We start from the raw sequence: 16,846 nt of genomic DNA on the forward strand, positions 1-16,846 counted from the left end.
ATTAAAATCCCAAACTCCTAAGACAGGAAATTAATTATAGAATCATGACTCTTTTTCTTTGTCAAACAAAAAGCACTCATCCTTTTCGCTAAAATGTTCTCATTCCTTCATTTGTCCATGCCATTCCCTTTCTCTGTATTTTGCAACCTGAAAGTAGTGTTAGTCACTTAGTCATGTCTAACTCTTTGTGACCCCATGAACTGTACTCTGCCAGGCTCCTTTGTCCATGGGATCCTCCAGGCAGGAATGGAGTGGATTGCCATTCCCTTCTCCAGAGGATTTTTCCCGACCCAGGGATCAAACCCACGTCTCCTGCATTGCAGGCAGATTCTTTACAATATGAGCTACAGGGAAGATCCACAAAGGGAAGATCCAGAAATGAAACCTGAAAGGCCCAGGTCATTTAACTTTAACATAAAAATGAATAGATTTTATTTTCAAGAGAAATTTTATGTTCACAGAAAAATTGAACAGAAGGTATAGAAATTTCCCTTTTAACCTTCACCTGGGTAAAACCTTCTGCACTGTTATTATCCCACCCAAGATATGTCTGCTACAATTGATGAACTTATATTGACATATCATTATCAGCCAAAGTCCATATTTTACTTTAGGGTTCACTCTTGCTTTTGTACATTCTATGTATTTGGACAAATATATAATTACATGTATCTGGCATTATAACTTTTCATACTGTTTATAGTATTCTCAAGGCAAGAATTCTGACGTGGTTTGCCATTTCCTTCTCCAGTGGACCATGTTTTGTTGGAACTCTCCAACACGACCTGTCTGTCTTGGGTGGCCCTACATGTCATGGCTCATAGTTTCATTGAGTTAGACACGGCTGTGATCCATGTGATCAGTGTGGTTAGTTTTCTGTGATATTTTTAGAGTCTTCAGTGTTTACATTTTTCAGTGTGTTAAGTAGTTGGAATCATACAGTATGCAGTCTCTTCAAATTGGCCTCTTTCACTTAATAATTTAAGATTCTTCCATGATTTTCATGGTTGATAGCTCATTTCTTTTTATCACTGCATAATATCACAACATCTGGACCACAGTTTATCTGTTCACCTACTGAAGGACATCTTGGTTGCTTCCAAGTTTTAGCAATTATGAATAAAGCTACCATAAACCTCCATGTTCAGATTTTTGTGTGGCTGTTAAGTTTTCAACTCATTTGGGTAAATACCATAGAACACAATTGTTAGATTGTATGTTTAGTTTTATAAGAAACCACCAAACTGTCTTCCAAAGTATCTGTACCATTTTTCATTCCCACCAGCAATGGTTGTTAGTTGTTCATTTCGTTTTTCACTGAAGTCTTTTCTGATTGTTTTTGCAAGGTATTTTCCCCCTTTTCTTTCTGTTTATACGGTACTCTATATCCTCTTCATAGTCTTTCATGCTTTGTGTGAAGCCCTTGGGACATGGGATAGATATGTCTCCTGCACCTTACAGTACTTCACTTAACACCTTGAAAATTAAGAACCCTGTTATTTGTTGAATGAATAAGGTAATTTAAAATTTTATCATATGAGACTGCCAAATGGAGCATTTTGTTTTGCAAATAATTTTATGCTAGGCTTGAATCACATGATTCTCACTAGCTCCACTTGTTACCATTTTTCAGTTGTTTCTGAGCAATTAGTTTGTGGGTTAAATACATGCTAGACTCATGTTGATGGAAATCGCATTTAGAGTTATTGATTCTTTGCCCCAGCTTTTCTACTGGAACAAACAAAACCTTGATGCGATAAGTACTGAGTCTTTAAAAAACAATTTCTAATGATGTTAGCATATATTGTTGACACTTTATTTTCAACAAGAGTTAAGGTCACAGCTGAAATGTCACAAAGATGGTTTTATACAGTAAATAAACAATGGCATTGTTTTACAAAGAAAATAAAATATCCCTAACTTTTTTATAGACTTTTTCATCTAAAAACTTGCTTGCTGTGTTTAATTTTGGTGCTTAAATCATGTTCTTCTGTTTCTTAGATTTTGGAATTTAAAAGGGAAGTACACCTAGTTTATATGTCAGGGACTAATATGAATGTACACTTTTCATTCATATTCTGGCATTGTATTACTTTTGAAATTTTTGCATTTGACTCCTAGACTCACTTAGTATTTGTTGCATGGTAATTATTGGTTGAAATTTGGCATTTATTCTGTTTACTTGGTGAACTTCCTTTCAATTTGGGAAGTTTTATTTATCATATTTTTTATAACATTTACCTCTTCATCTTTAATATTTACAACAAAACTGTAAATTTATCATTAGAGAGAATATGTTGAAGTTATTTTGGAAAATAGTGGGCTGGATTATGGTTAAACAGTGAAAAATGTATCCTTTGAGGCATAAATTCACTGTTTTCCTATTATATATCACAACATAAAGTCATGGAACAAACTTCTAAAGCCAAAGAACATTAGCATTGCCATTTTATATTGTTATCTTATTAACATGTTTTTGAAGCAAAATAGTCCAAGTATTATAATTCATTAGTTTTTAAAAGTAACATGAGATAAGTATCTAACCTAAAATTTACTTTATTTCAGATGAACTCACAAATTCATCAGAAACCAGACTGTCTTTAGAAGACCTCTTCAGGAAAGACTTTGTACTTCATGACCTAGAAGCTCGGTGGATCAATGGTATGTATGTATGTTCTTATGCATTATGTTTATTTCATATTCTGTATGGTGAAAATTAAATAATGAGATTTGTATTAATATTTTAATTGACATTATTCTTCAATGATTTTATATACCATTTAATCAGAAATGTATACCTTGGCTCTTATGAATAAAAACCTTTTCTTAAGATAAGTCTTCAAAAAATCATCCCCCAAACATTATATTGACGGCTCTGTATCTGCTCTTCCCTCATAATCATTAATTATGTGACTTCAAATGCATATTATATCTCTAGCATTTCTCTAGGTAATTCTCATTGGTATAGAAGTATAGATAATGGGGAGCCTATATGTAAGTGCTTCAGATTTGACAATCAAGTTAATTTTCTTTTCTCTGTAGCTTTTCTTTTTTAAGTTTAAATGCCAGAAACTAAGGAGACTCTAACAAAGCTGAAATGACTGAAAGAGCATGGAAACATATTGCATTTTGCCTTTTTCTGACTTGGCTGAGAAACCGCCTCCGCTTTCTTTAGGTTATTCCTTATTTTGTTATTTTGAAAAAGTTTAAAAAAGCATTTAGATTTTAAATTAATTAATTAACTCACACCACTTAGTGGCTCCAGGGACTTTGGTTTGTCTTTATGGGAGTTTGTGGGGGGAATTACTGTGTAATCCAGTCATAAGAAATGTGTTGGTGAAAAGTCAGTCAGGGGATTCCCCTGCGGTCCAGTGGTAATGACTTCTTGTTTCCACTGAAGTTTGCAGAGGCTTCATCCCTCGTTGGGGAACTAAGATCTCGCATGCAGCATGATACAGCCAAAAATAAATAAAGAACTAAACAGTGTCTTTTAGAAAAGAAAGAAGGAAGTCAAATTTCCATTCCTTGAGTTTTGCAATTTGCCTAACCATACTAATCACTGTGGTTGTTGGTTTTGTTGGGTAGTCTCTAAGTTAAGTCTGGCTCTTCTGTGACTCCGTGGGTGGTAGCCCTTCCAGGCTCCTCTGTCCATGGGATTTCCCAGACAGGAATCCTGGAGTGGGTTGTCATTTCTTCCTCTGGGGGATCTTCAGGACCCAGGGATTAAACCCATATCCTGTGTCTCCTGCATTGGCAGGTGGATTCTTTACCCCCGGGACACCTGGGAAGCCCCAGTCACTGTGGCTTGATAGATGTTAATCTTTGCCTTTTACTTTATTTAGACATAATATGTATATATTTTTGCTTTGTTTTCAAGGCATAGAGTAGATTATTTCAAAGCATAGAGCTTTGCCTTTTTATCTAATAAATACTGTCTTACAGTCCATCCTTTCTTCTCTAATATCCTAATTAAGTACATTTATGTCTGCAAATTAAGTGTTAATTTATGGAAGCTATAAAAATAATGTAATTTAATTAACTAGGGCAGGGGCCAAATCATACTTGTTTACCTATCACTGGTACAGTTTTTGGAGATCAGCAAGCACTTAAGGTGATTTTTTTTTCTTTGAATAAATAAATGAAAACATTTAATTGAATTTCAGTTTTATTTTTCTATAAACTCAAGTTTCAGTTGAAATTGGCTGCAAGACAAATATTATCATGCTGATGATATTACAAATAGAGAAAACATGATAGCAATTTTATTCATCTATTTTTGTATATTTTGATTCTGAATTCTTCATAAACTTCGGTCTTGCCATATTGTTGCCTTTGCATTATGATTATTTCGGATGTACAAAACTCTATGATTTATTTCAGATGAGTACAATTACTAAATTTTAAGAAGGGATATAATTTTCTAGTATTCTTCTAATAAGTGGATCCCTCACAAACCGTTCTCCTGAAGTGCTAATGTAATTTTGCAAGTCATCTTTTTACTTGCTAGCCAGTATTTTCTATTGAAGGAGATGACCAAAAAAAATGTGAGTCATTAAATTTGAAATGCTGAATAATATTCTGTTTTCTTCACCATGATTTTGATCAAACTATTAGAAATTTGTGTAGTCTTTTACTTTGGAAAGCAAGAAAAGTCATGGGTCTCATCTCCCTTCTCAGGTTAGATTGGGTTATTTAAAAAGTCATTTACTCCTGTGTGTAACTGCACTTCAGTATCGAAGTACCAAAGGACTGGAGGGATGTTGAAGCAGTGAACTGCGTGCTAAATTAGGCCATATTTCAATATTTAGGGCACACATTCTACTCTAATGCTTTACAAGATATCACCATAATATTATTTGGAGTAAGTCATTTTAATCATTTTTTCATAATTTCTTTAACAATCAGTGGTAAACCTGATTTTGAGACTATATCCTTGGATAAAGCTGCAATGTTATTATTATAGTCTAAGTAAAACCTAAAATCAATAATACTTATAAAAGAATTTGACATAAAACAACCCTTTAAACAGGATTAAACAAAATCCAAGCTCTTAGAGGCATGCCGTCTTCATAAATCCTACTGAAGGAATTGATTCACTGTCAGTAGATTGTGTGCGCTGGGTTCTTTTCGAGCAGGAGAGTAGATTTGTCTTCATTTATGCAATCCAGATCACCTTTCTGGCAATCACTGGAAACTTGGCCTATTTATGTATTCCTCACATAGTCAGAAACTACAATGGGAGCTATGAGGACAATGTGCAAGCCTGGCTTCATTGTCACAGATTATGTCTAGACGTAAAATGTGGGCTTCTTTTTGCTAATAATGTTTCACCAGGATCCCAAAGTATATAAGTGGATTGAAGCAATCTAACCTATGCTCATTTGGAAACTTTAGTTAATTGTTAGGGGTCACCATATGAGTGTTTAATACATTGCTAGTGAAGGAGACTGAAGGCTTATAGATAACCCTGACACGTATAGGCCGAAGTGCAGTAATGTCATTCATTATGCTTCTTCACCATTAGTATATATGTGAATGTCAATGCAGCCTTGGATGGGTGCTCACGTTCCTGGTTAGCAGAACATCTGCCTTCCCCTACACCTACTCAGAAATCTGAAATCTCCATTTTTATAGTGTCTTCTTCCTAGTTATGTCACCTTGAGTCCTAGACATCTATCTTCTTTAATGTTATTCATCTCCCACCTACATTTGAGGATCAAGCCATCATCAAAGAAAAATCTAATATCAAGTAGCTTCTTTGCTAGGCTTTGTGCTGGATCTTTATAGATGTATTTCATAGATAGCATGTAAGTTATGGTGAACTACAGAAAACTGAGGATAAAGCAAAAAATTTATCCAAAACACAGCTGATAAGAGTTGGAGCCTACTTTAATCAATATGTTCAAAGTATAGAACGTATCTTCTCTCACTGTTTCACTGAGGTGCCATTCCCAATTTTTAACACATAATTACCTCCTTGACAGCCTCATGGTTACAGATGTCAGTGTGACTAATCCTTTCGTGTTGAATATTGCAATCATGTCATTTTCCAGGTGTATTCATATAATGGTAACTTTTATGTGGTCACTAAAAGAAAAATGTATAAGCATATTTATTGATGTGTATGGTAGAAGGAGAAGAGGGCAACAGAGGATGAGATGGTTGGATGGCATCACCAATGCAATGGACATGAACTTGGGCAAACTCCAGGAGATGGTGAGGGACAGGGAATATTGGCATGCTACAGACTATGGGGTCACAAAGAACTGGATGTGACTTGGCGACTAAAAACAACGTGGTATAAAAAGTGAACAAAGATGTCTTTAAAACAGAGTGGATAGTATATGGTTCACACTGTCTGTCCTGTATAACAATGAATGTTGACAAACGGCTGGATTTTGACCTGATTTTTTTTTTCTTTTTTGCTTACTCATTTTTTCTAAATTTTATTTGATAAATGTGTACATTTATGTGATTTTATAACTATTTTTTCTTTTTTAAATTTTTAATTCAATTTTTATTTTACAAGTGAATTTTTATTTGCAAGTGGATTTGCAAGTAAAGTTGTGTTTGTCTTAAGTGTACAGCAAAGAGATTTAGTTATGCATATACATATATCCATTCTTTTTCAGATTCTTTTCCTATATAGGTCATTACAGAATATTGACTAGAGTTCCCTGTGCTGTTCAGTATGTCATTGTTGATTACCTGTTTTATATATAGAAGCATGTATATGTTAATCACAGACTGCTTCATAAATAAGAAGTTTCATGGGTCTCTAGACCTCCAGCAGTCTCCTGGCAAATATAAGGCTCAGCTAAAAATTTCAAGCTCATTTCTCAAAAAAATCAGAGGGACCCCTTTGCCAGTTGAATAAATTTCAGAGTCTTCCCGATGTATTCCAGGCCTCTCAGAATCAAGCTTGGCCTCTTTTCTACTCCTCTACTGTCCATTATGTTTCAGAGATATTGAACTACTTGATATTTTGCATAGGTCTCAAAAGCTCTTTTGACTTGGTACTTTTGTCCACACGGTTTTCTCTACCTGGAATCCCTTCCCCAATCAGAGAACCTACATTTTTATCCCACTTGAAACCTGATTTCCAGGTGCAAAGACAGTGACTGTTCCTTTTCCTGCCAGCAGTAAGGGAAATCATCTTCCTGTAAACCCCAGAGTCTGATTCATATAGAAATTTCTGCCTTGATTATAACATATTTAACCTACTCTAAGACTGCTTCTAAAACTATTGTGAAAGACCACTATCTTAAAATTTAATAATTTGTTTTTATTTCTTATTTGGCATGAATCTATATTTTTGAAAAATACAATAAAAAGTGAATTACTAGAAAATAAAGTGATAAATAGGCATTTCATATACAGTCTCCAAATTTATCTTCTTATAATCAACCATTCAAAAATTACATTGCAAAAATATAATAAGTATCACAATAATAATGGGCTCCAAAAAAGAAATTTAATATCCGCTTTGTTTGAGAGAGGATCTACAGGCAACACATAGAAAGGATTGTTATTGGTAATTTTTGTAATTCCTCAATCACAATTAAACAAATAGTGAGAGAAATAGTGATTATTCACTACATGCCAATTCTCAGATTTTGAACGGGAACTAGTGTGTCAACAATATTCAGAGGTTTTAATGTAGGAAATGAACTAGCTTCCTTCTTGTTAACTAATCTAGGTTAGATTGACAACACTAATCTCTAGGGATGATGTACATCTAGACTATCTCTATTTTTTTTTAAATAACATTATTGGCAAGAAGAAATGTCTCTAAAATAAGGATGATGGCAATGGAAGTAGAGATTTTATAGCAATTTTAGCAATTTTGGGATATTCATTTTAAAGTTTTACACAAAATGAATTAAGTGATACTGTATTTTTAAAGTCTGTCTTCAACTCTTTGCCACTAGCTAATTTCAAAATTTATTCTGTAGGTTATAAATCATTTATCCATCAAAAACAGATTTTGGATTTTAAGTACATCTAGGGTATAGTGAAAAGACTATGGTTAAGTCCATAACACATGCTGGAGGTCGGGAGACCCATGAAACTTTTTCATGGGAGAAAGCCAAGCTTCTGCTCAGGTATTAATAAATTAGTTCATTTATCACGTATCTGGATCTTGCAGCACTGTCAAATTGCTGCCAAAGCATCTAAATGCTTATCCTCAGTTAAACTTACCCCTTTGTGGACCAGTGGTCAACAAATCCCAGCTGGGTGCAGTCTAGCAGTGTCACTCTAAGCGCAGCTCAGTTCTAAGAGACAATAAACCCTGAGAAATAGGACTTCTGTCACACTGATATAAAAGCAAACCCAGCAATTAACACATTCAGTTCAGTTCAGTTCAGTTGCTTAGTCGTGTCCGACTCTGAGACCCCATGAATCTCAGCACGCCAGGCCTCCCTGTCCATCACAAACTCCTGGAGTTTACTCAAACCCATATCCATTGAGTCAGTGATGCCATCCAGCCATCTCATCCTCTGTTGTCCCCTTCTCCTCCTGCCCCCAATCCCTCCCAGCATCAGGGTCTTTTCAAATGAGTCAACTCTTCACATGAGGTGGTCAAAGTATTGGAGTTTCAGCTTCAGCATCAGTCCTTCCAATGAACACCCAGGACTGATCTCCTTTAGGATGGACTGGTTGGATCTCCTTGCAGTCCAAGGGACTCTCAAGAGTCTTCTCCAACACCACAGTTCAAAAGCATCAATTTTCGGCACTCAGCTTTCTTCACAGTCCAACTCTCACATCCATGCATGACCACTGGAAAAACCATAGCCTTGACAAGATGGACCTCACATTGCTGGGATCCAACTAGGATTCAAAATAGTTCAGTTAGAACAGTGAGATACATTTTCTGATATATGAAGGTGGGCCCATTTGATCCACAATCAGTATAAGTTTCTTTTCGGTTCTCTTTCTTATGATGTGCATAGATTTTTTTTTAACCTATACAAAGTTGTCTTTGCCAATGTCCATCCCCTATGTGAGATTTTGCAGTTTTGTTTGTTTGTTTGTTTGTCTTAATGGCTAGCTGGGATGAGTGATCATGTGTGAGGCTCTGGATATAATTGTGATTTTATTGGACTAAATGTTGGAGCCAGCTGAACTTACCTACCACAAGATACTCAAGCCTGTTATCTTCAAAATCATGTGTCAAAGTATGACATATTGAAAATAGGAAAAAGTCCTTAAAAGGAAATTAACCAGATAAAAGAAGATAGAAAAAAAATTCAGATATTTTAAAAAGCCTTCCAAAGCTTGGTTTCTTCGTCTATATTTGGGATAATATTTCCTATAGGTAAGAGCACAGTGAAAACAAGCTACAGCTTATAAAACACAACGATAAAAGGTAAATGCAAAAAATAAGAGCACACATATGAAAAGCAAAAATCTGGAACCTAATAAATCTTCAAGTGGTAGAGATCCTGATGACAGCTTTTAGAGATGCTCTGGGTAATTGATAATTGTTTAAAATACCTACAGCAGGCTTATGCTGATGAATTATGTTCAAGATTTTTAATATAAAGTAAAAAGCCATTGTTGTAATTTTCATGAAAAATAAAACAAATTGCTGAATTAGTACCAATAATATTTACAGTAATATGGGAACTCATAATTAGGGAAATCAGACAAAGTAATCAGATTTATTTTTTGCTTGTTTGGCACTGTTTTAGCATGCAAGGATTTTTGTCCCTCAGATCAATTTTGTTGTGTTGCAGAAAATGTTGGATTTATTTGTGTGCAGGGAGCTAGTTACACTTCTGACAGTATTGTGACTCCCAGCCCTGAGTCAAAATTTTAACTCTTTCAACTTATTTTTAATTTTTCTCTGTTTTTTTTAATAACCATCAGCAAAGCTGATATTTTCAAAAGGTAGAGTTGAATATGTGGCTATGAGTTTTTGAGGGTAATTTATATTTTTATTGAAACATAATTTAATTAGTTTATCATGCCTGGTATTTTTTAAAGTAAGGATGTCAAAGTATCTTGCTATCAAGAGTAGATCACTTCTTGCCAAAATTAAAGTGCTCATGATAATATGTCATTAAAGCATATTTACTTTTATGCAGATTACCAAAAATGTTCTCTTTATTACTATGTGATTTATATGCTCCAAATGCTTTTATGAACATTTAAATTAATCTGTATTAAAAACATTAGAAATCAAAAATAAAATTAAAATATTTACTATAAAAATCAAACTGTGGTAATTTTACATACCAGCTGCAAGTATTCATACTTTTGTTTGAAATTAAAATCTAGTTTTTTAAGAAAATATTTTAAAGATTCCAGCTATGTTAAAGTGATAATATTTATACTAAATGATTTACCCATAAAATCCAGTGTTAACATTTCGGGGGAAAATATTAGGAAAATAAAATTTCTATGTTTTAATAGCACATGGATTACTTAAGGGAGTTGAAAATATAAACCAAAGTTTAGATTTTGAGAACTAAACTTTCATGTTACAACCTACTTTTTATAGTAGAAAAGTATTTTTTGATTTTTTTAAAAGAAACAAAAAAGTCTGTGTGAGTGGTAACAAACAGTTACGCTTAGATTCATCAAGCATTATTGAATTCCAAAACTACATGCCCTGCACAGTTCTGTATATTCCAGGTGGAACCTGTTGACATTTAGAAGGTTTGCAATAAAACAGATTGTATACTTACAGTGCATTCCACATAATCATGGTCGGTCTTGGCTTTTTGGCCCAGGAACTGGGTTTGTCAACACAAATGTAGATTAATAGACACTTTGACATTGACATCTATTTTTCCATCAATTTATCCATCTATCCTTTTATTCATTCAAGATATATTTACTGAGAATAGACAAACATTCTTCTAGATACAGGATGTAAAAATGAATAAGCACAGTTCTTTTGCTCAGAGAAATTATGAATGCATTCCCCATTGTTTACAATATCTTTCCTGATATATAGAATGTGAAGAAGTAAAATTAGTAATCAAAAAGCTGTGATTGGAGTAGAAAGTAGAGATAATTGGAGAGTTGCAAGAAATATTCAGTTCAGACTATGATGAGGTTTGGTTAACATTGTTTTCCCCAGAATCCAAACCACATCTCCATTTTCCACACTTCTGTCCCTAATATGGTGCAGGACACACTCCAGCACATTTTGGTTTTTGAACTCTTTTATTCTCTTTGCCTCTCCTTTACTTGATACAGTTTCCTCTTATATGTGATGGTAGTTATGGCTAATATGTACATGAACCACTGACATGTTTAAAAGAAATAAAATATAATATGGTACCCAGGGAATTCAGAAACTAGATGAAGATAAGATGCTTGAAATAATCAGACAACAATTTGATGATAAACTCCTGCGTCATTACTGAGGGAAAATAAAAAAGAAGTGTAAGAGATCAATTTGAGTTAGGAATCACTGGAGTCATCTGTATGGAAAAGGTGAAGTTCAGTCTTAGTGTAGAGGTCAGATGAGCCCAAGAGAAGAAAGAGGATGTCCCTGGGACAACAAGGAATTATTATGACAGGGTCATAGGAACTGGCATAGTGTGTAAGACTATCTGTAATGTCCTATGCCTCTGTGTGTGTTTAAAATTAATGGTGAAAAAAGGCAATCAACTCAGATTGGTGGATATTTAGAATATTAATACTATCATTTGACTATACCTGTTATACTTTGATCTACTTTAGCAGAATCATATATTAGATTATGATTTTAAAACAGAAGAATTTGAAGTTACTTGGATCATTACTAGCTATATCATTTTCCTTGGAACTAGAATAGGAATTTCACCTAATATGTTTATGATACATTCCTGTTTACATTTACTCTTCCACTTTTCTAAGATGTTTCAACATGCCTTAGATATTTGTGTTTCTTTGAAAAACTTTGTTTGGAGGCAGAGTGGGCATTACTTTTGTGTAATACGTGAGTAAGGTGAGACACTGTGTTTTTTTCTTCACTTCTCCCCAATTCAAAATCAGCACTTAAATCTGGCCAGAATCCAGATTTTCCATGTTCAATGTTGGGCAGAATACATCGCCATAGAGAAAATGTCTTCAGTGAACTATTTTTGTGTTTTCCTTAACCTAATTTTTAATACTGTCTATAAACTATTAAAAACACATATCTGGCTTAAGGAGAGACATATTAAGAGAAAGATGAGTAATAATAAGAGAAGATTTCCTTTGACTCATATCTGACTGTTTGAATTTGACCAGAATTTTTAGGTGATTTTGAGAAAGCATAATCATTTTTGAATCGTCAATTGTAACTGTAAAAAAAAAAAGTCTTACAAAAAAGTTAAAAATAGTGACATTTACACTTTAAGCTTTTAATTCAACTTGCTTTGCCTGAGTCATGATTTGTGCTTGTGTGTATGGCGGGGGCGGTGGGGGAGGGTGTGCATTTCTTTCTAAGGCTAATTTTACTTAATCATGTTAGTCATGTAGTCAGAGGGGATGGGCCTTTGAGACCTTTGGGTAACGCACAATCAACTATTCTGCTATGTTATATTGGATAAACAAGTATTAAACACACAGGTACATTTCAGAAAGTCTATAGTTAGAAGAATTGCTTGAGATAATTTTGTTTAACATTAAAAGACTAAGATTCTCTGTAGTAATTCATCTCAAGCATGAGCATTTAGTCAACTGAAATGTTCCATCCTGTTCGCAGTGGTTTGTTTTCATGTGTGCTCAAAGATGCACATACAATAGTATATCTAGCATTTTACTTTTATTTCTTTTCAATATTTATATTTTATTTTTTTCTTGGTAAAAATTAAATACTATTTTTATATAGTCCTGTAGTGCTGCAAAAAGTTTGTAATATATTTTTTCATTAAATTTATTTTTAATGTCAATAATATGTTGTATTTTTGGAGACTTTTCTAATAGGAGCTAGTAACCATGCTTGCATTTTTAACTTGTCATACATGATGTTTGCGGTTCTCTAATTTAAGTGAAGATATGTTCATTTTATAAATCAACAAACTGAAGTTTCAAGCAAATGTGGCTTTATCAGGTCCACACAGCTAAAAGGAGGCAGATTGAAGCTTTAAGATAATATATTCTACTATTAATTTCAGGCAACAATGTGCATAATAACTATAAACAAATTAAAGTTTTAGAAATATAATATTAAGAAAAGATATAGCACATATAGAAAATAGTTTTTAGATGTAAGATTAATTATAAACTATATAATTAATGTTGGAAAAGTGAAACTTCTCTAATCAATTTATACAAGAACTCTGAAATAAGATGTGCACAGAATTTAATGCGGAATTTAAAATTTAATGTGGATAGAAAACAGAGTATTACACTGGGATTCAGGAGCCTGGCTCAGTAGCTGAATATTCCCCTTGGGGAAAGCCTCAGACCATCACTGTGCTGAACCTCAGGTTCTTCTTGATCAGTGGGTTTGATTGAATAACACAGTCAATTAGATATCAATGAGATGGCACCAGTTGTCTTACTTGGGATTACCCAAATTTGCATGTGGTTGCACAATTGGCCCTAAAGTAATTGGCAAGGTGACTACAATGCATACTTCTGAACTTCCTATTACCTAGTTCAAGTGGAAGTTTATTACTATTATTAGAAGTAGTGTTAGAAGAATTTTAAAATTCTCTGTTGTCACTTTCAAAACTTGATTCTACTCCATATCAATTTCTAACAGACTTACCAAATGACACCAGTTAATCTGATAATGCAATTTACGCTGTCTTGTAAGATGCTAAGATTTTAATCATCAATAATGATAATTGCTTAATGGCCTATGCATTTATTTATGAGTTAAAATATTAGTTGTGTCTTGTTTCAAATGAGCATTGAGAATTAGGGGCAGTGAAGAAGGTCTGAGAAGGGGATATTCTGATCATGCCATTTATTATACAATTTTTATAATTTAACTTCTTCCATTATACATAAAAGTGAAAAGAATAGTGTAATGAACCTCTAAGTAATTATGATCAGTTTGTGAATGATTACCAACATGCTATGGTAATTCTTCAGCCAAGGATACAAATATGAGTGTGAAATACAAAAAACTAGAAAAATGAAAGGAATAAGTCTAAATGAAGCAAAAAAGGAGAGTTGTTGTTGGAGATGTGCTAGAGGGGAGGATTGCATGCTGATCTGGAATGCTGATCTGGAATGATCTGGAATGCTGATTTGGAATCATGATCTGGAATGATCTGCATGCTGATTCCATGGTTTCTGGAACTGTGCTAATTCTGAATGACAAAACATACCTTTTTTTTTTTTTTTTTTAAACAAAAAAAATTATTTATTTATTCATTTATTTTTGGCTGTGCTGGGTATTCATTGCTGCACAGGCTTTTCTCTAGTTGTGGAGACCAAGAGCCACTCTCCAGTTGTGGTATGCAGGCCTCTCTTGTTGTGGGCCTTGGGCTCTAGAGTGCATGGGCTTCAGAAATTGTGGCACGTGGGGGCATTAGTTGCAGCTCCTGGGCTCTAGAGGACAGGGTCATAGTTATGACACATGGATTTAGGATCCAACATGTGTCTCCTACGGGTTAGATCTCCAGGTAGATTTTTTATCACTGAGCCACCAGGGAAACCGATGCATTTATCTTTAAGAGTAAAGGCAAGGAGATTAAACCAGAATTATGAGTGTGAATTCTTGCAATAGGATTGAAAAAAGTCAGACCTCGAGAAACAAGAAATTGGAGGTGCTATCAGAACCATCATTGGGTGCAAAAGGCAATCCTGTTAGTAAGGGGTTTGATTTTTCATGCAGACTTCAGAATTAACAAAAATGAAAGCCTGTGGGGATGGACGTCTGCTCAACTGCAATATGTTACATGTAGCAAGCATAGTCTTCCACCTTTTGATGAGGCTAGTTTAAGTAAAAAGTAGTGATTTCTCCATTCCTTCTTAATGTTACAGAGAGGTTGGGCGATCACGTGATAAGGATACCTTAGTAGGATTCATATAATTGATAGAAAATTGTAAAAGATCTCTGAGTGTAACTTTAGTTCTGAGACTTCATAATTTTTTTCTCCATGTCAACATAAAGTCATGGTATAAACCACTGTTTTAATAGTTCTTTGGTTTAGGAAACCATTTGGTACGTTGGCCTAAAACACTAAGGAACTGTGTCAGCTTTCGCAGAAATTCCTCTGCTTCTTGTTTCCACACCAGAAACCTCCAGTATATGACATAACAGTGCTTTCTCTTTGTTTTGACTGGCCATATGGAGTTTCTGAAACATAATTTAAAAGCTGATCTCACTTTGCACTTTCAGTTGATAACACCTTGGCATACTTCTTTGTGCTGTCAATACCTGTGCCAGTTTTAATGAGCTTGAATATTCATTACTGGAGTTGTGTTCTCAAGCCATTAACCTGTCACTTCTTTATTCTTGCAAATAGCATCTGAAAGCAGGTAGCTTGCACCTACCTGTTCCCTGATGATATTCAATTTGTAAGTGAAAAATTACACACATTAATTAGTTATATGTGTATATGTTTCCCCTTTTTGCCTAGGAGTATGAATGTTCACTAGGCTTTCTGCCATTACCAGTTTTGCTAATTGTTTAATTTTTCTTTTGATACCCCATGACAAAATACCTTTTACATTGCCATCCTTGGATTTTAATTCCACAAAGATGATACTATATTCAAAAGATTATAAAAAATATAAACTCTCTTAATAAGAAAAGAGAGTAGCACCTTTTGTAGCACTAAGTACTGCATAATCTTTTCTGACTTGATTTTAGATGACTTTGTTGCTCTGTACTATGTTGCTGTCTGAGGTACTCCCAACCATCGAGGTGGAGAAGCAACCTGTCTATATGTCAGGGCGGAATGTTTGACAAAGGAAAGGTTAGCCTCCAGCAATTGGATCTTTACATCTGTCTCTGGTTGAGCGGGTAGGCAAGTCACTTGACTTCTTTAGGCAGCCAAGTCATTACTCACAAGACTGAGAAGGTAATTTGTCTTTCACATCCTCCTAGAGCCACTGTGAGCATCACATGGGATGTAAGTTCTCTAAAAATGTTAAATCGCGTAAAAAGTCCTATCTCTGTTCTTATTTACAGAGAATTGAGATTCATTTCACTAGATAGTATGGCCTTGGCCAAGTCAACCAATATGCTTGGCATTACTTTTATCAAAGTACCATAGTGAGAATCACAGCACCTAATTATTACTTGGGTGTTGAGTATGTGCCAGGCAATTGGTTGTTTGTAATGTTCGACTTTATTTAATCCTCACAACAATGCTCTGAATAGTTTTTATGATCTCTGCTTCACTACTGAAGGAGCCAAACCCAGAGACCTTAGAAACTATCCCAGGCTCCCAAAGCTAGTAAGCAGTGGACCTGGGGAGAGATTCCTCAGGTTATAGGATGAGGAGAGATTAAGGGTACAAAGTTTCAGTCATGCAAGATGAATACATTCTGAGGATCTAGTGTACAGCAATGTGATGACAGTTAACATGATTGGATTGTTTTTCTAGGTATCCGCTAAGACACAAAAGAAAATAAAAGAGAAATTGTTAACTGTGAGGTGAAAAGTGAAAGTGAAAGTTGTATCCGACTCTGTATAGTCCATGGAATTCTCCAGGTCAGAATACCAGAGTGGGTAGCTATTCCCTTCTCCAGGGGATCTTCCCAATCCAGGGATTGAACCCAGGACTCCCACATTGCGGGTGAATTTTTTACCAGCTGAGTCACAAGGGAAGCCCAAGAATACTGGAGTGGGTAGCCTATCCCTTCTCCAGTGGATCTTCCCAACCCAGGAATCAAACTGGAGTCTCCTGCATTGCAGGCAGATTCTTTACCAGCTCAGCTACCAGGAAAGCCCTAA

At 34.7% G+C, this 16,846-nt stretch overlaps 1 protein-coding gene across 2 annotated transcripts in view; it reads left to right on the forward strand.

Moving 5' to 3' along the window:
- Nucleotides 1-16,846, forward strand: part of DPP10 (dipeptidyl peptidase like 10) — a 714,846-nt gene that overhangs the window by 209,479 nt on the left and 488,521 nt on the right. For both annotated transcript variants that reach the window (XM_061135190.1, XM_061135191.1), the window contains exon 3: nucleotides 2,566-2,661. In XM_061135190.1, coding sequence (XP_060991173.1) covers nucleotides 2,566-2,661 — 96 coding nt within the window. The remainder of the gene's footprint in view (nucleotides 1-2,565; nucleotides 2,662-16,846) is intronic.

Source organism: Dama dama, chromosome 33 (assembly GCF_033118175.1).
Source record: "Dama dama isolate Ldn47 chromosome 33, ASM3311817v1, whole genome shotgun sequence".
Taxonomy (NCBI): Eukaryota; Metazoa; Chordata; class Mammalia; order Artiodactyla; family Cervidae; genus Dama; species Dama dama.